The 25,606-nt window shown below is 39.3% G+C and overlaps 1 protein-coding gene across 4 annotated transcripts in view; it reads right to left on the reverse strand.

The window, feature by feature from the left end:
• KIAA0586 (KIAA0586 ortholog) overlaps positions 1 to 25,606 on the reverse strand; it is a 184,969-nt gene that overhangs the window by 35,127 nt on the left and 124,236 nt on the right. For all 4 annotated transcript variants that reach the window (XM_060174907.1, XM_060174909.1, XM_060174906.1 and 1 more), the window contains 2 exons: positions 13,058 to 13,197; positions 9,264 to 9,372 (listed from right to left, as the gene is read on the reverse strand). In XM_060174907.1, the coding sequence (XP_060030890.1) occupies positions 9,264 to 9,372; positions 13,058 to 13,197 (249 nt within the window). The remainder of the gene's footprint in view (positions 1 to 9,263; positions 9,373 to 13,057; positions 13,198 to 25,606) is intronic.

Raw genomic sequence — 25,606 nt, forward strand, 5'->3', positions numbered from 1 at the left:
AATGTATATACCCATGAAATACTATTCAGCCAAGGGCAAGAGACTGGCATACTTTAATGATGACTCTTTAGTTACTATCAGGCCATCCTATCAGCTGGGGCCCTAATCGGGGAGTCCTGAGATTCCCAAACAGAACTGATGGGCCTATACCTCAAATAAATCCCTCTCTCCATTGTTACTGGTCATCTCTATCAGGAACAACAAAATAGACCCCTTTGTGGGCCCCCATAGAACCTTGCCCTCAACCTGGATCAACAATGGTAGAGAATGTTCCATTCTCTGAAGGGAGGATGGACAACAGACTCTATGCTATACCTGAGGAAGATGGGTCGTCATAATTGGGGCAGCTTGGAATGTTCCTACTCATGACCAAAGAATGTGAGCTCAGATAGACAGGAATGCAGAGGTCACATAGGCTCCTAAACTGAATATGGGCCCCAGATCACATTAAATCAGTGGGGTATACTGTCAACAATATTTATATACCTTTCCCATATTTATATACCAGATACAGCTTTCTGGTCCTTTTACCAGCCATGACATCATCTCCCCAGACAATAACTTGGATCCACCTGCATATCAGATTTCAGGCTCAGGGGAAAAAAAAAAAAAAAAAAAAACTAGTATAGCCACAGGCCCTTTGGAATGTAACTAAAATATGCCTACTAGCTATCTACAAAACGGAAACACCCCTCCAACTCTTCATCTGCACTATTCCAGCCTTTAGGTTCATGACTGTTCAACAATTTGTTTGGCTTTATATGTTAACTCTCTTTTCAGTCACAAGGTTCCAGATGCTAGCATGATGCCAGCCAGACTTCCCTGGACAGACAACCCCACCAATATGTCCTGGAGCTCCGATTCCCCAGAACCCTGCCCCACTAGGGAAAGAGAGGAAGACTGGGAGTATGGATCAACCTGTCAATGCCCATGTTCAGCGAGGAAGCAATTACAGAAGCCAGACCTTCCACCTTCTGCATCCCACAATAACCTTGGGTCCATACTTACAAAAGGTTAAAGAATAGGAAGGCTATTGGGGGAGGGGATGGGATACGGAGTTCTAATGGTGGGAACTGTGTGGAGTTGTACCCCTCTTATCCTATGGTTTTGTCAGTGTTTCCTTTTTATAAATATAATATAAATATAATTAAGAAATACTATTCAGCCATAAAGCAGATGAAATTCTGCCACTGGCAACAACATGGATAGACATATAGAGTAGCATCCTTAGAGATGTATACCAAATGGATAAATATAAACACCATATCATTTCACTCAATGCTGCATAGAGAAAAATACAGAAAGAAAAATAACAAGAATAAACTTTTGGACTATAGAAACAATTAATGGTTAATAGACTAGAAAGGGGCGAAGGGGTTGGAATATGAGGATATAGGAGACAAATATATGGTGAAAGGCAGAGTTAAATTTTTAGTGGATAACTTAATGAAGTAGACACATATGTCAATTTTCAGTAATGCATACCTAGAACTTAAACACTATATGCAATATTATTTCAGTTTATTTATTTATTTATTCCCTTTTGTTGCCCTTGTTGTTTTATTGTTGTAGTTATTATTGTTGTCATCATTGTTGGATAGGACAGAGAGAAATGTAGAGAGGAGGGGAAGACAGAGGGGGAGAGAAAGATAGACACCTGCAGACCTGCTTCACCACCTGTGAAGTGACTCCCCTGCAAGTGGGGAGCTGGGGGCTCAAACCAGGATCCTTATGCTGGTCCTTGTGCTTTGAGCCATGTGCACTTAACTCGCTGCACTACTGCCTGACTCCCTATTTCAGTTTTTTAAAAAGGTGACATTTTTCTAAGACAAAGACAATTTTTTAATTAAAAAAAAAAAACATAGTAGGGCACCAAAGTAAAAACCCTGGGTGGAGGGTGAGGGTGGATGTTCAGCTTCATGGGCGCGGGGGGGGGGGGGGCGGGGGGAGCACAATCTTTTGGTGGTGGGAATGGTGTTTATGTATACTCCTCTTAATTTGTAGTCATATAAATCACTAAGTTATATGAGGGGGAAAACTAATCGAATGTCTCAAACTTTTCAAAGCACAGATTGAGTCTTTTTATTATATAGACTGAGTCTTTGATATGTTGACTCTCTTAAAAGCTAACTCCAGGGAGAAAAGCAACCGGTGGCATAGCTATATGCAAATAATGTCAAAAGACACAAAATATGGTGACGGTGTGTATGATACAGCAAATCCTAACAGAGATTTTTCAAAGTTAACCCAATTGCCAAACAATGTGATTATTGCAATAACTATCTATTGTCTTCTTAAACCCTAAGACAATAGGAATCTCCAGCTGACCTCTATAGAGCCTATGTTTCTCCCAATCCTGGAATCTCTGGGGTGGGGCTCACTTCCCTGCATGCTTCTCTCAAGTCAGGCCAAATGATATTGCATCCGCTGATTCCAACCTAATCAATGAGTACCACCTCAGCATGCTTCACCTCAGACTGTGTACAGAGACTTCAGGCATGGATTGCCAACCCTTCACCCTCATCACTTGGGTGAGACCTTTCCTTTCATGGTAGTCTCTAATTCCATTCCAGGAGGTTCACTTCCTAACAAAGTTCCAAAACCTAGATATAGACCAGGTCCCGTTAGATAGAGCATATGTTCACATGTATCCATAAATTAGGGCAAAATATATACCTAAAAGCAAAAATACACAATAGTCTATAGTGAGTCAGTATCAAGTTCATAATGAAATAGTGTCCACTTAGACTTAGATACCCTCCTCACCTACTTCCTTTTACAGTTCTCTCACTCACTCCAAAGCTAACCTTAGCAAAACAAGGACAGCAAAAGCTGAATAAGGGCAAGAGACTAGCATACTTTAACGATGACTCTTTAGTTACTACCAAGCCATTCCATCTGCTGGGGCCCTAATCGGGGAGTCCTGAGATTCCCAAACAGATCTGATGGGCCTAGAACTCAAATAAATCCCTCTCTCCATTGTTACCGGTCATTTCTATCAGGAACAACAAAATAGACCCCTTTGTGGGCCCCCATAGGACCTTGCCCTCAACTTGGATCAATAATGGTAGAGAATGTCCCACCCTCCAAAGGAAGGATGGACAACATACTCTATATTACACCTGAGGAAGATGGGTCCTGATATTGGGGCAGCTTGGAATGTTCCTACTCATGACCACAGAATATGAGCTCAGATCTAGAAGGATGCAGAGGTCACACAGGCACCTAAGCTAATTATGGGCCCCAGATCACGTCAAATCAATGGGGTTTACAGTCAACAGTCAACAATATTTATACCCCTTTCCACTATTAGGGAGCTACTCTCTTCCCTGATCCAGCTTTATATATAAATTTTATTTATTCCCTTTTGTTGTCCTTGTTGTTTTATTGTTGTAGTTATTATTATTGTTATTGATGTCACTGCTGTTGGATAGGACAGAGAGAAATGTAGAGAGGAGGGGAAGACAGAGAGGGGGAGAGAAAGATAGATACCTGCAGACCTGCTTTACCACTTCTGAAGCGACTCCCCTGCAGGTGGGGAGCCAGGGGCTCAAGCCAGGATTCTTAGGCCTGTCCTTGCGCTTTGTGCCATGTGCACTTAAGCCGCGGCGCTACTGCCTGATTCCCAATCCAGCTTTCTGTTTCTTTATTATCTTTTTTTTTTTTTTTTCCTTTACCAGAGCACTGTTCAGCTCTGGCTTATGGTGGTGCAGGGGATTGAACCTGGGGCTTTGGAGCCTCAGGCATGAGAGTCTGTTTGCATAACCATTATGCTATCTACCCTCTGCCCCCAGCTTTCTGTTTCTTTTCTCAGCCATGATATCATCTCCCCAGACAATAACTTGAATCCACCTGCATATCGGATTTCAGGCTCAGGCAAAAAAAAAAAAAATACAAAAACAACAACAACAAAACCACTAGTATAGCTACAGGCCCTTTGAAATATAACTAAAATATGCCTACTAGCTATCTACAAAATGGAGGATCCCCCAACACTTCATCTGCACTATTCCAGCCTTTAGGTCCATAATTGTTCAACAATTTGTTTGGCTTTGTATGTTAACTCTCTTTTCAGCCACCACGTTCCAAATGCTAGCAGGATGCGACCAGACTTCCCTGGACAGACAACACCACCAATGTGCCTTGGAGCTCTGCTTCCCCAGAGCCCTTCCCCACTAGGGAAAGAGAGAGGCAGGCTGGGAGTATCGATTGACCTGTCAACGCCCATGTTCAGCGGGGAAAAAAATTATAGAAGCCAGACCTTCCACCTTCTGCATCCCACAATGATCTTGGGTCCATACTCCCAGAGGGTTAAAGAACAGGAAAGCTATCAGAGGAGGGGATGGGGTACGGAGGTCTAGTGGTGAGAATTGTGCGAAGTTGTAATCCTCTTATCCTATGATTTTGTCAAAGTTTCTTTTTTATAAATAAAAAATTTTTTAAAAATTTTTTAAAAAAGGAAAAAAAAATGTATCTGTAAGGGACGTGGGAGATACTTTACCAGGTGGAGCACACAATAGTATGTGCAAAGGTCCGAGCTCTAATTTCTGGGTACCACATGGTAGCACCTTACAAAGGGGAAACTCCAGAAGCAGTGGAACAGTACTGTGTTTTCTTTCCTTTCTCTCTTCCTCGTCCCCTCCCTCTCTCTTTCTCTCTCTCTCCCTCCCCCTCTCCCTTCTTCTTCTAGCGTTTGCCCCCCTCTCCCTATCTAAAAAGAAGTCTTCTTTAGTCACTATCAGGCCACCCCATCAGCTGGGGCCCTATTCAGGAGTCCTGAGATTACCAAACAGACATGATGGGCCTAGAACTCAAATAAATCCCTCTCTCCATTGTTACTGGTCATTTCTATCAGGAAGAACACAATAGACCCCTTTGTGGGCCCCCATAGGACCTTGCCCTCAACTTGGATCAACAACAGTAGAGAATGTTCCATCCTCCAAAGGAGGCTGGACAACATACTCTATCTTCCACCTGAGGAAGATGGGTCCTGATATTGGGGCAGCTTGGAATGTTACTACTCATGAACACAGAATATGAGCTCAGATCTACAGGGATGCAGAGGTCACATAGGCTCCTAAACTGAATATGGGCCCCAGACCAAATCAATCGATGGAGTTTACAGTCAACAATATTTATACCTCTTTCCCCTATTAGGGAGCTACTCTCTTCCCTGATCTAGCTTTCTGGTCCTTTTCCAGCCATGACATCATCTCCCCAGACAATAACTTGGATCTACCTGCATATCAGATTTCAGGCTCAGGGGGAAAAAAAAAACAAAAAAAACCTAGTATAGCCACAGCCCCTTTGGAATATAACTAAAATATGCCTACTAGCTATCTACACACACACACACACACACACACACACACACACACACAACACTTCATCTGCACTATTCCAACCTTTAGGTCCATGATTGTTCAACAATTTGTTTGGCTTTGTATGTTAACTCTCTTTTCAGCCACCAGGTTCCAGAAGCCAGCATGATGCTGACCAGACTGCTCTGGACAGATGACCCCACCCATGTGTCCTAGAGCTCCGCTTCCTCAGAGCCCCACCCTACTAGGGAAAGAGAGAGGCAGGCTGGGAGTATGGATCGACCTGTCAATGCCCATGTTCAGCGGGGAAGCAATTACAGAAGCCAGACCTTCCACCTTCTGCAACCCACAAGAACCTTGGGTCCATACTCCCAGAGGGATAAAGAATAGGAAAGCTATCAGGGGAGGGAATGGGATACAGAGAGCTGGTGGTGGGAACTGTGTGGAATTGTACCCCTCTTATCCTATGGTCTTGTCAATGTTTCCTTTTTATAAATAAAAAATAAAATAAAAAATATAAAGAAGTCTCCTCAGAGTGGTGGAATCATGCATACCCAATGCTAGTGACATCAAAACAAAACAAAAACTTATCTGATTCTATACATCCCACACAAAAATATAAATTGCTTTGATAAATTATTGCAATTATTAGTTTTTGCACTTTGAACACAAATATATGAAGACAAAGTAATGTTGCAATTTTCAAGCAACTATTAATCTGAGTATTTTTTAGAATTTATTTATTTATTCATGAGAAAGATAGCAGGAGAGAAAGAACCAGACATCACTCTGGTACATGTGCTGCCGGGGATCAAACTTGGGAACCTCATGGTTGAGATCTAACGTTTTATTCACTGCACCACCTCCCAGACCACAATCTGTCCAAGTATTTAACCACAAAACAAACTATCTAATTTTCTCCACTCATTATATGTTTTCCTAATTATTATTTATTATGATGATCTTAAATTTTTTTAAAGTATTTATTTTATTTATTTATTCCCTTTTGTTGCCCTTGTTGTTTTATTGTTGTAGCTATTATTGTTGTTGTCGTTGTTGGATAGGACAGAGAGAAATGGAGAGAGGAGGGGAAGACAGAGAGGAGGAGAGAAAGATAGATACCTGCAGACCTGCTTCACCGCCTGTGAAGCGACTCCCCTGCAGGTGGGGAGCCGGGGTTTGAACCGGGATCCTTATGCTTTGCACCACGTGTGCTTAACCCGCTGCGCTACAGCCCGACTCCCGATGATCTTAAATTTTTAAGAGAAAGACTAATGGAGGAAAAAAATTAAGTGAATTATTCTAATATGTTGCTTTATAGAATTCAGTTGTTTGGGGTTTATAATAATAAGTGATTTTTTAAACTAGTTTTTCATTTTTAATGCAGAAAATTAACACATATAGTCAAAAAATTAACTTGCATGGTAAAAGGATAAAAAATTAAATGATCAATAAAATCACTAAGAAAGTTGCTTTCACTACACACACATTAATCAGGACAGAGAAATCAGGTAAGTGGTTCCATGTGGTTAAAATATACACAATAAACTCAATACCAAATGAATGAGCTTACTCTTAGACTCCAATTATCATCTATCAGAACAACCAACTTCTTTAGTTTACATTGAATCTGAAAGTAAAGATCCAAGGGGAGAGTGGAGGTAGGGAATTCACAGATTTCCCAGAAACCTCATTATGGGACCTATATTCTACTATAATTTCAGCCTTGACTTCAATATTAATTTATTTACCACCAGAGTTATCAATGGAGTTCAGTGCCAGCACAAACTCATTTTTTTCTTTCCTCTAGACAAGGAGTGAGAGATAGGGAAGGAGAGAGAGACAGGGGCAAAAGAAAGAGAGAGACCACAGCACTGTGTCACCTGTTGTGATGCTTCCCCCTGCAGGCACAATCATGTGGAGCTCTGAGGCTGGAACCCAGGCACTCACTCATTCTACCAGGTGTGACACTTGCCAGTCCCTCTTCAGCCAATATTTAATGGCTAAACAATGACAAAGTTGCTGTTGCTAGCAAACTGACTGGTTTCTTTATATTCACATATTAAACGATACGCATTTCAAGGTGAACACATGATGCTTCTCCCTATAATATAGGGTGCAAATATTCTAGAAGTATTTATGTGCCAGAAAGGATGTGGTTTTAATTCTCTTGTGGTAAGGTGAATTTTATTATCTTTAAAACCCTATGTGTAAGAGATAGGATTGAATTCCTTTCAAGGTCACCAAAGTCCTGAGAGCCCTAGAGTATTATTTTGGCCTTCTGGCTCTCCTATTCTCTGAAATATTTGGCAATGTATCAGAGTTCATCAGGAAAAAGAAATTATGGAAAAAAAACTTACTTCACTTGCTAGGGCAATCATATTCATTTAAGGAATTTTCTGTATGGAGATATTTATCAATTATAAAGTAAAACAGTTGGCTTCTATGTAAACTCTGTTTATAGTTCACTGAATATTTATTTCAGTCAACATTCTATTCTCCTAACTTTGGATTAGACATAAAATTAAATGAAAAAAAATTTACATATATTAAATCCAACTATCCATCTCTTTCCAAATAAAACATCCTCCAGGGTCAGGTGGTGGCACACCTGGTTGAGTACACACATTACAATGCTCAAAGACCCGGGCTTGAGCCCCTGGCCCCCACTTGCAATGGGAAGGCTTTTCGAGTGGTGAAGCAGTGCTGCAGGTGTCTCTCTGTCTCTCTCCCTCTCTATCACTCCCTTCCCTCTCGATTTCTGTCTTGTCTCTATCCAATAAATAAATAAAGATAATTAAAAAAAGGTTTTTAAAGAATAATAATAAAAAACGATAAAACACCCTCCTAACACCTTGGTTCTCTTATTCTTCCTATGATATGTATTGACTTGTCTAGTTGTAATTGAATGTTATATAATGACACTTGTTAACTCAACAAAAATTTAATCATTGACATCTTGTGATACCAAGATTTTGGTGCTGTGGTACCTTTCCCTTTTACCATCTGTCTCTCTGTCTACCTCTCTCTCATTATATCTGAAAAAGTCAGTCTAGAGTGGTAAAGCCCCAGTGACCAAAAAGGGAAAAAAAATAATGATGACAGCAGGGAGATAACACAACCATCAGATCATTTTTCACTATGTATAAGGACCTTGGTTTGAGCTCTGGGAGCACTATGGATAACACCAGAGAAGCTTCAGGGATGCTGAACTTATGTGCTGTGCTCTCTCTATCTCCTTCCTCATCCTTTTCCCCTCTCTAAAAAACATAAATAATTGGATCTCTAAGTTTGTTCAGCCATGCTGCATGTGTGTGAGTCCATAAATTCATTCTCTAGCACTATATTAAAAAAATTAATGACTAAGAAATAAGGCATAAATACAATAGCAATACATTAAAATTTACTTATGTAACATATAGCTTAAGAATCATTTGAGGGTGGGGTAGATAGCATAGGTTCAATACCCCACACCACCATAAACCAGAGCTAATAGTGCTCTAGTAAAAAAGGGGGGGAAATTTTATTATTATTTTTTATATAATTTTTGTTTTGTTTTTTAAACATACTTTACTTAACACCACCACTTTCCAAGTCTTTACAAAATACCTTAACAGCCATACCTCCATAAATATAAATATGATTATTATTCTAGAATTACTCAAAAGATAACAACAGAGATATAGGCTTATATACAGATAAAAATGCCTTGATATTCGGAACCAAAAGGTACTACTAAGAAAAAAGACACTATCTCAAGAGTTTAAGTCCACTAGAAACAGTGTTTATTGGCAAAGATAGCAAATATGACATCAGTTTCTTTATACCAATAAACTAAATGGCTGAATAAAAAATATAATAAAACATGTAAGTCATTAATTATTACTATACACTTGTTCAATATCAGACTAAATATAAAACTATTATTAAAATAAATCTTACCTTGTTGCTGTGAAAGTGAAGTATCAGATTTATTTCTCATATGTATTAAACGATTTTGCACCGGCCTATGTTCAACTTGCTTAGCATCTTGGTCTTTCTTTTGTTGGTACTAAGGAATTTAAGACACAAAGACATAATATTATCTGTAAGTTACTTTTTTGTTAAATGTGAATATTTGGTAAAATTATTTAGGTGCTTATTACAAGATAATTGATATTAAGAATGCTATTTTACTTTATTAGTAATTTAATATTGATTTACAAAGCTATAAGATAACAGGGGTATAATTCCACACTATTCCCACCACCAGAGTTCTGTGTCCCTATTCCCTCCACTGGAAACTGCAATAGTTCTCCCAAGGTCACAGATATGGATCAATTATTACTTCTATAACTATCTGTATCTATATATGTACTTGCCCATTTTTTCCCTATGGGTCTGTTCTCTTCCTTTCTAAGTCACAGCTATACCTACTATTACTTCCTGATTTTGTATTATCTAGTTATTTATTGGCATTTCTATAAGTAAATGGGCAATGGAGTACTTATTACTAAAGAAAAAATATTACAAAATTCTTTTTAAAGATTTGAGTAATATACAAATTTCAAAATTAAAAATTTTCTAATTTCACAAGAAAATCAAATGCATACACCAAACTACTGTGTATGTGTGTGTGTGTGCACGCGCGTGCACGCACACGCACATGTGTGATGGATTTAGACAGGATAAAAACTTAATGTAGCTGTAAGTTCTTCCATATAATCACGTTTGCATAAAATAAAAATTTGCATAATGCACTGCAATTTTCAAAGAGCTTTTATATATAGTAACAGTATTTAATTCTCAAAGTGTGAGTAGGTATTGTTACTCTTCTTTTGCCATTTATGAAATATATGTTCCATGATAAGCTCATCATTTCTCTTCTTTAGCTATAATCTAACCAAATTTTTAATTTACAATAGGTACAAATTTCTTCATCATATCATGAACTATAAAATTTTTAACCATTTTCTTCTTGAACTATAAAAATTTTAACCATTTTCTTCTTGACCTTTACTATTTTATAAGCCTAATTATGAATGAATCTCTGAAAATTACTGTCAGATACACTTTGGCAAGATTAACTCTAGATTCTAATCACATATACAAGCAGAAGGAAAAAAAGAAACATCTGGGGTGGGGGTAGATAGTATAATGATTATGCAAAGAAACTCTCATGCCTGAGGCTCCAAAGTCCCAGGTTCAATCCCCCCACATCAAGCCAGAGCTGAAAGAAAGAAAGAAAAAAACAAAGAAAAGAACGAAAGAAAGAAAGAAAGGAAGGAAGGAAGGAAGGAAGGAAGGAAGAAAGAAAGAAAGAAAGAAAGGAGAAAAAAGAAATATCTGTGCATATGAACACAAATAAAATCATTTTATTTCTAGTAGGAATCTATCTACAGGTAAAAAATAAGCCAATTTAGGCTGTTGCATGAGTAACACCTAGTTATAACTCTATAGTATTCTAAGTTTAGAATCATTTAGGGGGAGTCGGGTGGTAGCACAGCGGGTTAAGCGCACATGGCGCAAAGCACATGGCGCAAAGCACATGGCGCAAAGCACAAGGATCCCGGTTCGAGCCCCCAGCTCCCCACCTTCAGGGGAGTCGCTTCACAGGCGGTGAAGCAGGTCTGCAGGTGTCTATCTTTCTCTCCCCGTCTCTGTCTTCCCCTCCTTTCTCCATTTCTCTCTGTCCTATCCAACTATGATGACATCAATAACAACAACAACAATAATAACTACAACAATAAAACAACAAGGGCAACAAAAGAGAATAAATAAATAAATAAATAAATAAATAAATAGAATCATTTAGGTTTCTGTCTTGAAAGAAGCACTAGTTTGGTGTGCATTTCTAGAATAGGTACTATGACTACCACTGGTTGCTTCAATTTAGAACCTCTCTAATTGATTCTCATCCGTAACCACTGTGATTAAGAGCTGATATTGTAGTGCTATGTTGTGGTATTTAAATCTGGCTAAATCATTTTGTAGTTTTGAACTGGCACAAGAGATTTAACCCCTCAATGTCTCAATTTCTTCATTCACAAGAGATAATGATAAAATGACCTTGCTAGATAATACTTCTCTGATAACTAAAGAAATGGTGGTGGTGGTGTGAGAGAGAGGGGAGATGGATAGCTCACTGAGTAGGGTAAGGTGTCTGTCTTGCCATGTGCAGTCCAGCTTTGATACGTGGTACCATAGGAGAAGTGTTACAGTGACACTGGGAGAAGCCCCAGTGTTGGAGTATCTCTCCCCTTCATTCATTCTCTCACTCTGTCTCAAGGAGCAAGCAGTGAGGTCCTGGGAATAAAGGAAGGAAGGAAGGAAGGAAGGGAGGGAGGGAGGGAGGAAGGAAGGAAGGAAGGAAGGGAGGGAGGGAGGGAGGAAGGAAGGAAGGAAGGAGGGAATCTAAGGGTCAGGGTCAGCTATCTTGCATGCATGATACCATGAATTTGACCCCCAGAACTACTTGACAGCAGAAAGACAAAATGAGTAGAACTCCATGGTGAGATTGGGGGGGGGGGGAGCTGGGGGTTGGAACAGTGCTTTTCTTCCTTTCTTCCTCTCTCTCTCTCATTTTTCTTCTCTCCACATCTCTATCTCCCTAGCTTTCCTCACAAAAATTACTTACTTAACTGGACAGTGCATTTGGTAGTGCACAGACATTGCCATGTGAAAGGGTCCAGGTTCAAGCTCCCATTCCCCACAGAGCAAGTTTCAGGAGCAGTGAAGCAGTGCTAGTTCTCTCCTTTCCATTTCCCCCTCCCCTCTCAATGTTTCTACTCAATATAGTTTTCTCAAATATAAGAAAAATAAAATTAAAAGTAAATATGTATATATTCAATTCAATTAAACATTGGGCTAAAAAGATAGCTCAGCAATAGAGCATGTGGGAGACTCTGGATTCAATTCCCAGTACCATACATGATAGAGCAGTATTTTGCTCACTTTTTCTCTCTTTCACACATACTCTCTCTTTCTCCTGTCGCTCCTCCTCACACATACAAAAATAAAATTTTGAAAAAGATATTTGTTTTCAGTAACTAGGTAACAATGTGTTCCTTAAGGGTCTTTATTTCACATACCTTTTTGCTTTCACCAACAACAGTCTACAATGAATACTTGTTCAATAAATGTATCCACATTAAAATACATTGCTACTACAAAAATAGAGAACAGTAAATAACAAGGGTATTTTAAATTACATCTTGTTGGGAAACTATGCTATCTCCGCAGTGAACAAAAGTGCCTAGGCCACTGGCTTACTAAAGTATAATGCTTCTTAAACTTTCATGGCAAAACAGTTTACGAAGTTTAATATAATAAATACTTACTGAGTACCTACTATGTGCAAATTACTTAGATGTTACATAGGACTAGAGATATAAATAAAAACAGCTACCTAATTAGATAGCTAACAATATACATTAAATATACAATATGCAGCAACAATATAAATAATGTATAAATAAAAAAACCAAAATAAACAATATACAAAAATAGTATCCATTATTTTTCATCTTTACTTTAAAGATGGCATTAAGCCTTAGAAAAAGCTAGGTGATGTGCTCGAGGCTACAGCTAGAAACTGAGCTAGAATGAGCTAAGATTTGAATCCAGACTTCAGTCAATAAAATAAAGGAAGTATGACTAAGATTGTCTCACTCACAGACTCGGATCTTGAGCATATACCATCCTGAGGAAATATTATTACCATTCTCAGTTCAAGTAAAGTGCTATTAATTTTGTACCTGAGGAAACTCTTCAGTGGCCATTGATATCTTAGCATCATTTTCTCTTGTTGGAAGAGCAACTTTAGGATTCGGAGGCAACTCCAAGTCTCCCAGACATATTGGACCATGACTAGCATACAAGTCTTCATTAACAACACCTGTTATCAAATATGTTTTTTTTAAAAAAAAAAGTTAAAATGCCCAACAATAACATCAATAACCACAACAATGTTAAACAACAAGGGCAGCAAAAGGGAAAATAAATCAATATTTTTTTTAAAAAAGTTAAAATGCATAATCTTAGAAAAAACAAGGTTATCTCTAAAGCAAATAAAAACTGTTTTTTAAGAGGGAAACCTGTCCCAAGATAACACAGTGTACCATAAATAATCTCACATTTTAGATCATAAAGGAACACAGGATACTTAGAATATTAAATGATGTAAATGATGTCCCTACATCTATAGGAATTTAATATCAAAACTGGTTGACACTAAAATTCTGAGGAAAAAGACAGCTTACATAGCAGATGCTAGGAAAAACTGGTTATTTATTTATCTGGAAGAAAATCTAACAGTGCCTCTGCTTACAGCACTTGTAAATATAAATTTCAGGGCCAGCAAGCTCGCTCACCTGGATCATTTACCTGCTTTGTCATATTCATAGCCTAGGTTCAAGCCTTGCCCTAGAGCACTGAAGGAAGAAGCTTCAGTATTATAATATCTTTCTCTCTCTCCATTTGTCTCTATTTGAAAAAGTTAGGTGATAGTTAAATTAATAAATTCTATATATATTTAAATAAGGATATATACTAATCAATAAAAATTCTGTCAAAACACCTAGGTCACAATAGATATTGACTTGTGTTAGAGGAGACCTAACCAAGCCACAGAAAACACAGGAAGTATTAAGATAGAAATAACATACATGTATGGCGCTAGAGAGTGGCACACCCAGTTGAGTGCATCCAATACCATACACAAGGGCCCAGGTTCGAGCTCCTGGTCCCCACCCACAAGGGGGAATGTTTCATATGTGGTGAAGCAGTGCTGCAGGTGTCTGTCTTTCTCTCCCTTTCTACCCCCCTTCCCATCTCAATTTTTCTCTGCCTGTCTCTATCCAGTAAATAAAACATTTTTTAAAAAATAACATATATTTTTTTAATTTATAAGGCAAAGAAATATCAATAAATAATGTAAGCAAAATAAATTTTGGAAAAAGACGTTTACACTACAGATGATAGGAACAAGCTAAAGAAACAGTGTTTACAAAGTTACAAGAAAAATTCTTGTAACAGATGAGTACTCTAACAGATGGGAAAAGAACTTAAATGGGCAATTCACAGAGAAGCAAGTCTAAATGACTAACAAATATGAATAGATGTATAAACTTACCAGGAGTCAGAGACAAATCACTACATTTCAGATGACAAAAGAAGAAAAAAAGAAAAGCCATTTCTGGGAGGAACACAGTGAAAAGCCTCTAATAAATTATTAATTAAAATAACCTGGTTTAAACTTAGGCAAACATATTTTAAAATAAAAAATAAACTTGCCCTTGGACCTGGTAACTATTCTGAGAAACGATTCCATAAATACTAAATATAGCAGTATGTTAGGATATATGAGTGCAATATTTATCTAGATTGATTATATTGGAGGAAATGATAATATATTAATATCAATACAACAGTGACTAAATAACTGTAGGTATGCACTCAACAGCTTTACGCAATCATTACAAGGAATGAATTTTAATCAACACCAGTTTGACCTGGAAAAATTTTTTTTAAATATTTATTTATTTATTCCCTTTTGTTGCCCTAGTTGTTTTATTGTTGTAGTTATTATTGTTGTCGTCGTTGTTGGATAGGACAGAGAGAAATGGAGAGAGGAGGGGAAGACAGAGAGAGGGAGAGAAAGATAGACACCTACAGACCTGCTTCACCGCCTGTGAAGCAATGCCCCTGTAGGTGGGGAGCCAGGGGCTTGAACTGGGATCCTTAGCCGGTCCTTGCGCTTTACGCCACATGCACTTAACCCGCTGCGCTACTGCCTGACTCCCTAATTTTTTTTTCCTTATTTATTCCCTTTTGTTGCCCTTGTTGTTGTATTATTGTTGTAGTTATTATTGATGTTGTGTTGTTGTTGGATAGGACAGAGAGAAATGGAGAGAGGAGGGAAAGACAGAGATGGGGAGAGAAAGATAGACACCTGCAGACCTGCTTTACCACTTCTGAAGCGACTCCCCTGCAGGTGGGGAGCCAGGGGCTTAAACCGGGATCCTGATGCTGGTCCTTGTGCTTTGCACCACCTGCGCTTAACCTGCTGCGCTACTTCCCGACTCCCGACCTGGAATAATTTCTGTAGAAGTTACTGAAGGACCAATTTACATTCCCACCAGCAATGTAAAAGGGTTCCTCTGTCCCCACATCCTCTCCAGCATTTGTTGCTGCTGTCCTTTTTGATGTATGCCATTCTTACAGGAGTGAGGTGGTATCTTAGTGTTGTCTTGATTTGCATTTCTCTGATAATCAGTGACCTAGAGCAGTTTTTCATATGTTTGTTAGCCTTTTGGATCTCCTCTGTGGTGAATGTTTTGTTCATTTCCTCTGCCCATTTTTGGATGGGGTCATTTGCTTTTTTGCGGCTAAGTTTGCTGAGCTCTTTATATATTTTGGTGATTAGTTTCTTGTCTGATGTCTGGCATGTGAAGATCTTCTCCCATTCTGTGAGGGGTCTCTCTGTTTGTTTAATAGTTTCTTTGGATGTGCAGAAGCTTTTCAATTTGATGTAGTCCCATTGGTTTGTTTCTGCTTTGGTCTTCCTTGCAATTGGGTTTGATTCATCACTGTGGAGAGCAGTCTGGAAAACTCTCAGAAGGCTAGACATGGACCTTCCATATGACCCAATAATTCCTCTCCTGGGGTTATACCCCAAGGACTCCATAACACCCAACCAAAAAGAGGTGTGTACTCCTATGTTCATAGCAGCACAATTCATAATAGCTAAAACCTGGAAGCAACCCAGGTGCCCAACAACAGATGAGTGGCTGAGAAAGCTGTGGTATATATACACAATGGAATACTATGCAGCTATCAAGAACAATGAACCCACCTTCTCTGACCCATCTTGGACAGAGCTAGAAGGAATTATGTTAAGTGAATTAAGTCAGAAAGATAAAGATGAGTATGGGATGATCCCACTCATCAACAGAAGCTGACTAAGAAGATCTGAAAGGGAAACTAAAAGCAGGACCTGATCAAATTGTAAGTAGGGCACCAAAGTAAAAACCCAGTGGTGAGGGGTAGGCATGTAGCTTCCTGGGCCAGTGGGGGGTGGAAGTGGGCGGGAGGGATGGGTCACAGTCCTTTGGTGGTGGGAATGGTGTTTATGTACACTCCTAGCAAAATGTAGACATATAAATCAGTAGTTAATTAATATGAGAGGGGGAAATCAATAGTATGTCTCAAAGTTTCTCAAAAGACAAACTGAATCTTTTTAATATATAGGCTATGTATTTGATATGCGGACTCTCTCAAAAGCCTAGACCAAGTAGATTAGAAGCTTCCAATAGCACAGCTATATACAAGATACTGGGTACTGTCCAGGAAACCATAACAAAGGGACTTTTCAAAGTTAACCCAATTAACAAATAATGTGATGATAATATTAACTATCGATTGTCTTTTTGAACCCTAAGACAGCAGGAACCTCACATCTTCACTATAGAGCCCCTACTTCCCCCAGTCCTGGAACCCTTGGATAGGGCCCACTTTCCCGTATGCATCTCCCAATCCAAACCAAACAACATTGCATCTGCCGATCACAAACTAACCAAAGCAACGATTGCTACCTCAACATGCTTCACCCCAGAATGTATCCAGAGACTTCACGTGTGGAATGACAACCCTTCAGCTTCATTACTCGGGTTCCAGATGCCACCAGGATGCTGGCTAGGCTTCCCTGGATTGAAGACCCCACCAATGTGTCCTGGAGCTCAGCTTCCCCAGAGTCACACCCTACTAGGGAAAGAGAGAGGCAGACTGGGGGTATGGACCGACCAGTCAACGCCCATGTTCAGCGGGGAAGCAATTACAGAAGCCAGACCTTCTACCTTCTGCATCCCTCAACGACCCTGAGTCCATGCTCCCAGAGGGATAGAGAATGGGAAAGCTATCAGGGGAAGGGGTGGGTTATGGGGATTGGGTGTTGGGAATTGTGTGGAGTTGTACCCCTCCTACCTTATGCTTTTGTTCACTAATCCTTTCTTAAATAAAAAATTAAAAAAAAAAAAAAAAAAGAAGTTACTGAAGGAAAAAATATCTCTGGTGGATCTAAAATTTAGGAAAAACAAAAAAGGTCAGGAGACAGCTGTCTTGTGAAACATGTGCCTTCACAAGTATGAACACTGGCACCACATGGGAGTCCCATGAACTAGAGGAAGTACTACCAAGTGAGATGGTGCTGTGGTGTCTCTCTCCCCACATCTGAAATAAAATGAATGAAAAAGTCAAACCAAGGGCAGTATAATTGCACATATGTAGTTCCAGAAAGAAAAAAAAAAGTATCTTTATAGAAAAATGTACCCTAGAATCTTGTTGTTTTATAAACTAACATTAACTCATTCACTAACAATAAAAATTACCAAGAAAACAATGTAAACAAGTGCATATGATATGACCTCAACTCAGAAAATAAAAACAAATGTACATTATCATATACATGTGAGAAAAAGAGAGAAGTAAGTCAAGGGCTAGATGATGATGCAGCCTTTAGAGTGCATGATACAATGTGTACAGACCCGGGTTCAAGCCCCAAGCCCACACCTACAGGGGAAAAGCTTCAAGAATGGTAAAGCAGGCTGTAGGCATCTTCCTTTCTTTCTTCCTCTCCTCTCCTCTCCTCTCCTCTCCTCTCCTCTCCTCTCCTCTCCTCTCCTCTCCTCTTCTCTCTCTCTCTTTTCTAAATCTTTTTATGTATTCTACTTATTTTGGGAAGAGACTGAGAGAGACAGAGAGGGAAGGGGGATATAGAGAGGGAAGGAGGGGGAAAGAGAGAGAAAAAAAGAGAGAGGGGAATCAACACAACGAGTGCCACCTCCACATGCTTCAGCTCAGACTGCGTCCAGAGACTTCAGGTGTGGAATGACAACCCTTCAACTTCATTACACGGGTGAGACCTTTCCTTTCATAGTATTCTCTAATTCCATCCCAGGTAGTTCACTTCCTAACAAAGTCCCAAAACCTAGATATATACCAGATTCCATGAGATAGAGCATAGGTTCACACGAATGCATAAACTAGGGCAAAATATATACCTGAAATCAGTAGTACACTAGAGTTTTCAGTGAGTACCACCCCCCAACACTTCATCTCCACTATTGCAACCTTTGGGTCCATGATTGTTCAACAATTTGTTTGGCTTTGTATGTTAACTCTCTTTTCAGCCACCAGGTTCCAGATACCATCAGGATGCTGGCCAGGCTTCCCTGGACTGAAGACCCCACCAATGTGTCCTGGAGCTCCACTTCCCCAGAGACCCACCCTACTAGGGAAAGAGAGAGGCAGACTGGGAGTATGAACCGACCAGTCAACGCCCATGTTCAGCGGGGAAGCAATTACAGAAGCCAGACCTTCCACCTTCTGCAACCCACAATGACCTTGGGTCCATGCTCCCAGAGGGATAGAGAATGGGAAAGCTATTGGGGAGGGGATGGGATGGGATATGGAGATTGGGTGGCGGGAATTGTGTGGAATTGTACCCCCCCATCCTATGATTTTGTTAATGTCTCCTTTCTTAAATAAATAAAAAATAAAAATTAAAAAAAAAAAGAGAGAGAGAGGGAGAGAGGCCTGTATAGCATGCTTGACCACTTGTGAAGCACCACCACCACCTGCAGGTGGAGGCCAGGAGCTTCAGCCTGGGTCCTTGTGCACTGTGGTGTATGTGCTCTAGCAGGTGTGCCACTGCCCCAGTCCCTGTCTCTCCCTCTTTATCTCCCCATTCACCTCACAATTTTGTCTCTATGTAATAAATAAATAAGATATTTTATTTTAGAGAAAAGTTACTGACTTTTAATGTGAGTCATCTGTGGTAAAGCAGAAAATGGAACAAGAGCAAAAATTTGAGGAGGGCAGAGATGTGGGGGTCTGTAAAGTAATATAACTGCATCTTGATTTTATCTAAAATTGTATACAGTAAAGGTATTGTGGGTAGAAAGACAAAAGCAAAGTGGTCCAGAAGGTGGTGCAGTGGATAAAGCATTGGACTCTCAAGCTTGAGGTCTTAAGTTTGATCCCTGGCAGCACATGTACCACAGTGATGCCTGGTTCTTTCTCTCTTCCCTCCTATCTTTCTTATTAATAAATAAATAAAATGTTTAAAAAAGAAAGGCAAAAGCAAATTCAAAAAATGAGGTGAATTTTTCCAGAAGAAAAATCTGAATGCCAAAACTCATCTCACAGCCTATCACTGAGCATATATATTTGCTAAGTATGCACATGTACATATTCTGCCAGGTAAAAGGGATATGACAGTGATAAATATAAATGACCTTCCCTAGATCAAGATTACAAATCTATGTGATAACAGGAACAACAGACAGGAGGATTAGGAGGTATACTAAGAGTACTTATAACAGGTATCTAACCAAGTGATAAGGGATCAAGAAGGGATTCCAAAACAGTAATCATAACAATGTTGAATTTGCTGGGTCACTTATAAAAAGTATACTCATTATGTACGGGTGTCTTGTTTGTAGAATGGAAGATAGCCCTCTATAATAAATATGTTAAAGTATTATTTCAGTCAAGTCAAATTTAATTAACCATAACTTGACACCCCCCAATTTTACTTTCTCCAAGTTTATGGTTTTGAAAAAGCAACCACGCTAGATTTTTTTAAATGAAGTTCATCTGAAATTACCAGTACTAGCTTTGGGTCTGGCACATCTACTAGGTCACTGCATTTCTATGAAATCCAGTTGTAGGGTCAGAGAGATAGCTCACTGCGGGAGGTACCTGCTTTGCCAAGTATGTTAATAAGGTTTGAGCCCTGGCATCTTATTTCCTAATTCTGTCCTTTCTCTACCTCTCCCTCACCCATTCAGTGAACCAAATATCCAATCATTTCAACCAGATCTGGAAATTAGATTTTCTGTTCTTTTGTGTCTTATATTCAAACTACTACTGTCCATTCTTCTTAGAAATTATCTCATAACTCCTTTTTTACATATTCTTACTACTGAATAGTGTCTCATAAAGTTACTCTAGCAGTTGACAATTCTCAAGCTCCCAACTCAGTCTTTTAAAAAATATTTTATTTATCTATTAGCTAGACATAAAGAGAAATTGAGATGAAGGAAGAGAAAGAGAGACATCTGAAGCACTGTTAACACTGCTCCTGGAGCTTCCTCACTGTAGGTGAGAGCCAGAAGCTTAAACCTGATTCCTTGCACTCAACCCAGTGTGCCACCACTCAGCCCCCTCCAGCTCAGTCTTAATCTTTTCCAACCTATATTCATTACATCTGCATCTAAAATGTTCTTTCTAAACAAAGGCAAAAATGATCATAACATTTATTTACTTATAATCCTAATGGATTTATGAGTATCACTTAACATTCAGAACTGATAGAAATTCAAGACTAGTGGTTTGGGAGATGGTGCAGTGGATAAAGTATTAGACTCTCAAGCATGAGGTCCAGAGTTTGATCCCTGGCAGCACATGTACCAAAGTGGTGTCTGGTTCTTTCTCTCTCTCCTAGCTTTCTCACTAATAAATAAAAAAATAATAATAAATAAAAAAAGAAATTCAAGATTAAATTGTCCATGAGAATAAAGTAAGATTGGTACTGTGTTTCATTCTGTGCAAATGGTAGTCTACTGCCTTAAATTCAAAAAGCCCCGATATTATATATCACATAGATGCATAGAAAAACATGGGGAAATGTCATATTTTCTGACAACCATGTATATGTATATCTCCAGGTATTTTAGGACCTGGTTTCAGTTCACTGCTCCAGGCTCATTGCTCCTGATTCATTGGCAATATACTAAAATTTCATTGATGAAGCCTTTATAGTATTATCCTCTTGCTCAGTGAGTGTATTTTGCCTAGAAGAGAGAGCCCTCCTTACTTAACTCCTTGGCAAACATCCATTCAGCTTTGAAGATAAATTTCAAGTAAGATTCCCCTTATCTATGAAGTCTTTCTTAATTGCCTTCCCCAGACACAATGGACTTACATACACATCCTAGATACACATCACAATAACTGGAATAATTTAGTGCATTTTTTGCCTTCTTCTCTATTAAACCAAAAACTCATGGAGGACAAGCCTTAACAGGTTTTATAACTTAGCACCAAGAATGTGGCTGGAGCATTGCAAGAACTCAAAAAATGTTTTTTTTTAATGAATAAAATGATCAAATTAGAACATTCTTAGACTTCATCATCTAGCTGATGCCTTAAAAATCCAATTTCACATTAGCTCTTGTGGAAAACCGTCTGAGTCACCATGTGTGGGCTGTATTGCTCCCACAGCAGTCTGTGTGTACTAATCACACAATATTTTAATTGTTGCCTTTCCTCTATTTCTCCTACTCAAATTTGTAAACTTCCTTGAAAGCAAATGTCTCTCAGCTCTGTATCTTGAGTGCCTAGTGTAATTAGGGTACACAGTTATTCAACACAAGTTTTCTTAGTAAATGTAAAGCTATAATTAGTAGTCTGTCCTAGAGTCCCCACAATTTGTTCAGAATATCAGTTTATGGGGTTGGGTGCTGGCACATCTGGTTGAGCATACAAATTACAATGCAAAAAGACCCTGGTTCAATCCCCCAGTGCCCACCTGCAACAGGGAAGCTTCACTAGCCATGAAGCAGTGCTATGGGAGTCTCTTGTTCTCTCTCTCTCTCTCTCTCTTTTTCTCCCTACTTCCCTTTCTCTTTTCAATTTCTCACTGTCCTATCAAGTAAGTAGGTAGTTAAAAGAATACCAACTTATATTTTTAAATTCCCAAGATAATTCTTCAAAGATTATTTTACATCTTTTTAAAAAACCTGTCTCAAACTGAATGTCTCAGATTGAAAACAGTAGTTGGGAACTATAAGTTGCATGGAACATTTCCTCAGCATGTGCAGAGAGGGAGATAGGCCAGGTAAAAACAAATGAATCTCTGAAAGCATGAATAAAGCATGAAATCAGATACCAGCAGAAATAGTGAAAAGTGAAATTCAATCTTCTATAAATAACCATCATATCAGGGAGGCAACATAATGCTTATGCAAAAGAATTTCATGCCTGAAGTTTGAGGATTTGAGGTTCAATCCCTGGCACCACCAGAAGCCAGAGCTGAGCAATAGTCAGCTAAAAAAAAAAAAAAAAAATTCTGGGAGCTGGACAGTGGTACAGTGGGTTAAGCACACATGGAGCAAAGTGCAAGGACCAACATAAGAATCCCGGTTCGAGCCCCTGGCTCCCCACCTGCAGAGGGGTCGCTTCATAGGCAGTGAAGCAAGTCTGCAGGTGTCTTTCTCTCCCCCTCTCTGTCTTCCCCTCCTCTCTTGATTTCTCTCAGTCCTATCCAACAATGACAACAGCAATAACAACAACGACAATAAACAAGGGCAACAAAAGGGGAAATAGTTAATAAAAAAAATTCTAGGGGCCCAGTGGTAGTGCAGTGGGTTAAGTGCACACGGCTAAGGAAGTGCAAAGGCTGGCTACCGATATGGGTTCAAGCCCCCCATTTCCCACCTGCAGGGGGGTCGCTTCACAAGTGGTGAAGCAGGTCTAGAGATGTCTATCTTTCTCTGCCCCTGTTTTCTCTCTGTCTTATCCAACAACAATGGCAGCAATGACAATAATAATAACAACAACGATAAACAGCAAGGGCAACAAAAGAGGAAAATATAGCCTCTAGGAGCAGTGGATTCAAAATGGTGCAGGCACTGAACCCCAGCAATAATCCTGGAGGCCAAAAAAAAAAAAAAAAGAAAGAAAGAAAGAAAAAGGAAGAAAGAAGAGAAAATAAAAAAGAAAAAAAAAAACTTCTCAGAAGGGTAGAAATGGACCTACCCTATGACCCTGCAATTCCTCTCCTGGGGATACATCCTAAGGAACCCAACACATCCATCCAAAAAGATCTGTGTACACATATGTTCTTGGCAGCACAATTTGTAATAGCCAAAACCTGGAAGCAACCCAGGTGTCCAACAACAGATGAGTGGCTGAGCAAGTTGTGGTATATATACACAATGGAATACTACTCAGCTGTAAAAAATGGTGACTTCACCGTTTTCAGCCGATCTTGGATGGACCTTGAAAAAATCATGTTGAGTGAAATAAGTCAGAAACAGAAGGATGAATATGGGATGATCTCACTCTCAGGCCGAAGTTGAAAAACAAGATTAGAAAAGAAAACACAAGTAGAACCTGAAATGGAATTGGTGTATTGCACCAAAGTAAAAGACTCTGGGGTAGGTGGGTGGGTGGGGACAATACAGGTCCATGAAAGATGATGAATGACATAATGGGGGTTGTATTGTTAAATGGGAATCTGGGGAATGTTATGCATGTACAAACTATTGTATTTGCTGTTGAAAAGCATTAATTAAAGCATTAATTCCCCAATAAAGAAATAAATTATTTTAAAAAAAAGAAAAAAAACTTTAACTATTGGATAGCAAAAATAACTTGAAAAATAAAGAGTAAATAAGTGGGACTATATGAAAAGCTTCTATACATCAAAAGAAAACTATAAAATGATAACCAGGAAAACCAGTAAATGGGAGAAGATATTTGTACAACCAATACCTAACAATTAATTGATATCAAACATCTATACAGAATTGATACAGGTCTACAAAAGAAGTAAAAATAAGGAGTAGGGGAAGTCCGGCGGTAGTGCAGCGGGTTAAACACACATGGTGCAAAGCACAAGGACCAGCATAAGGATGCCGATTGGAGCCCCTTGCTCCCCACCTTCAAGGGAGTCGCTTCACAAGCAATGAAGCAGGTCTGCAGGTGTCTTTCTCTCCCTCTCTGTCTTCCCCTCCTCCATTTCTCTCTGTCCTATCCAACAACGACAACATCAGTAACAACATCAATAACAACTATAACAATAAAACAGGGAAACAAAAGGGAATAAATAAATATTTTTTTAAAAATAAGTTAAAATGGGGGTCGGGCGGTGGCGCAATGGGTTAAGCGCACGTGGCGCAAAGCGCAGGGACCGGCTAAGGATCCCGGTTAAAGCCCCTGGCTCCCCACCTGCAGGGGAGTCGCTTCACAGGCGGTGAAGCAGGTCTGCAGGTGTCTATCTTTCTCTCCCCCTCTCTGTCTTCCCCTCCTCTCTCCATTTCTCTCTGTCCTATCCAACAATGAACAACATCAACAATGGCAATAATAATAACCACAACAAGGCTACAACAACAAGGGCAACAAAAGGGGGAAAAAATGGCCTTCAGGAGCGGTGGATTCATGGTGCAGGCACCGAGCCCAACAATAACCCTGGAGGGGAAAATAAAATAAAATAAAATAAAAAATAAAAAAATAATAAGTTAAAATAACCCAATAAAATTACTCAACAATTTTTTTGGCTTTATATGTTAAGTCTTTTTTCAGCCACCAGGTTCCAGATGCTACTATTATGCCAACCAGTCTTCCCAGGGCAGATGACCCCACCAATGTGTCCTAGAGCCCTGTTTCCCCAGAGCTCTGCCCCATTAGGGAAAGAGAAAGACAGTCTAGGGGGCCAGGTGGTGGTGCACTTGGCTGAGCACACCTAGCAAGTACCTGGGTTCGAGCCCCCAGTCCCCACCTGCAGGGGGAAAGCTTTACCAGTGGTGAAGCAGTGCTACAGGTATCTCTGTCTCTTTCCTTCTATACCACCCCCTTCCCTCTTGATTTCTGGCTGTCTCTATCTAATAATAAAGATAATAAAAATTTTAATTGTTTTTAAAAATTTAAAAAGAAGAAAGACAGGCTCGAAGTATGGATCAACCTGTCAATGCCCATGGTGAAGCAATTATAGAAGCCAGACCTTCCACTTTCTGCATCCCATAATGGCCCTGGATCCATACTCCCAGAGGTTTAAAGAATAGGAAAGCTACCAGGGGAGGGAATGGGATACGGAATTCTCGTGGTGGGAATTATGTGTAATTGTCCCCCTCTTATCCTATGGTATTATCAGTGTTTCCATTTTATAAATAAAAATTTTTTTAAAAAAATTAACCCAATAAATAGTGAACCAAAGAAGTAAACAGACAGCTTCCTAAAGAATGTTCTACTTAATTTATCATTATAGGAATATAAATTAAAACTACACAGATTCCATCTAATACCCTGTGAGAATGGCCTACATAAACAAAACAGAAAACGAGAGATGTTGGCAAGGTTGTGGAGCAAAAGGAATTCTGCTACACTGCTTGTGGAAATGCACACTGGTGCAGCCCTTGGGGGGACTGGATAGAAAGTCCTTAATCAAGTACAAATAAAATTACCTTATACTCCAGCAATACCACTTTTAGGCATTTATCCAAAGAATATTTGCACACTAATTC

Source organism: Erinaceus europaeus, chromosome 16 (assembly GCF_950295315.1).
Source record: "Erinaceus europaeus chromosome 16, mEriEur2.1, whole genome shotgun sequence".
NCBI lineage: Eukaryota > Metazoa > Chordata > Mammalia > Eulipotyphla > Erinaceidae > Erinaceus > Erinaceus europaeus.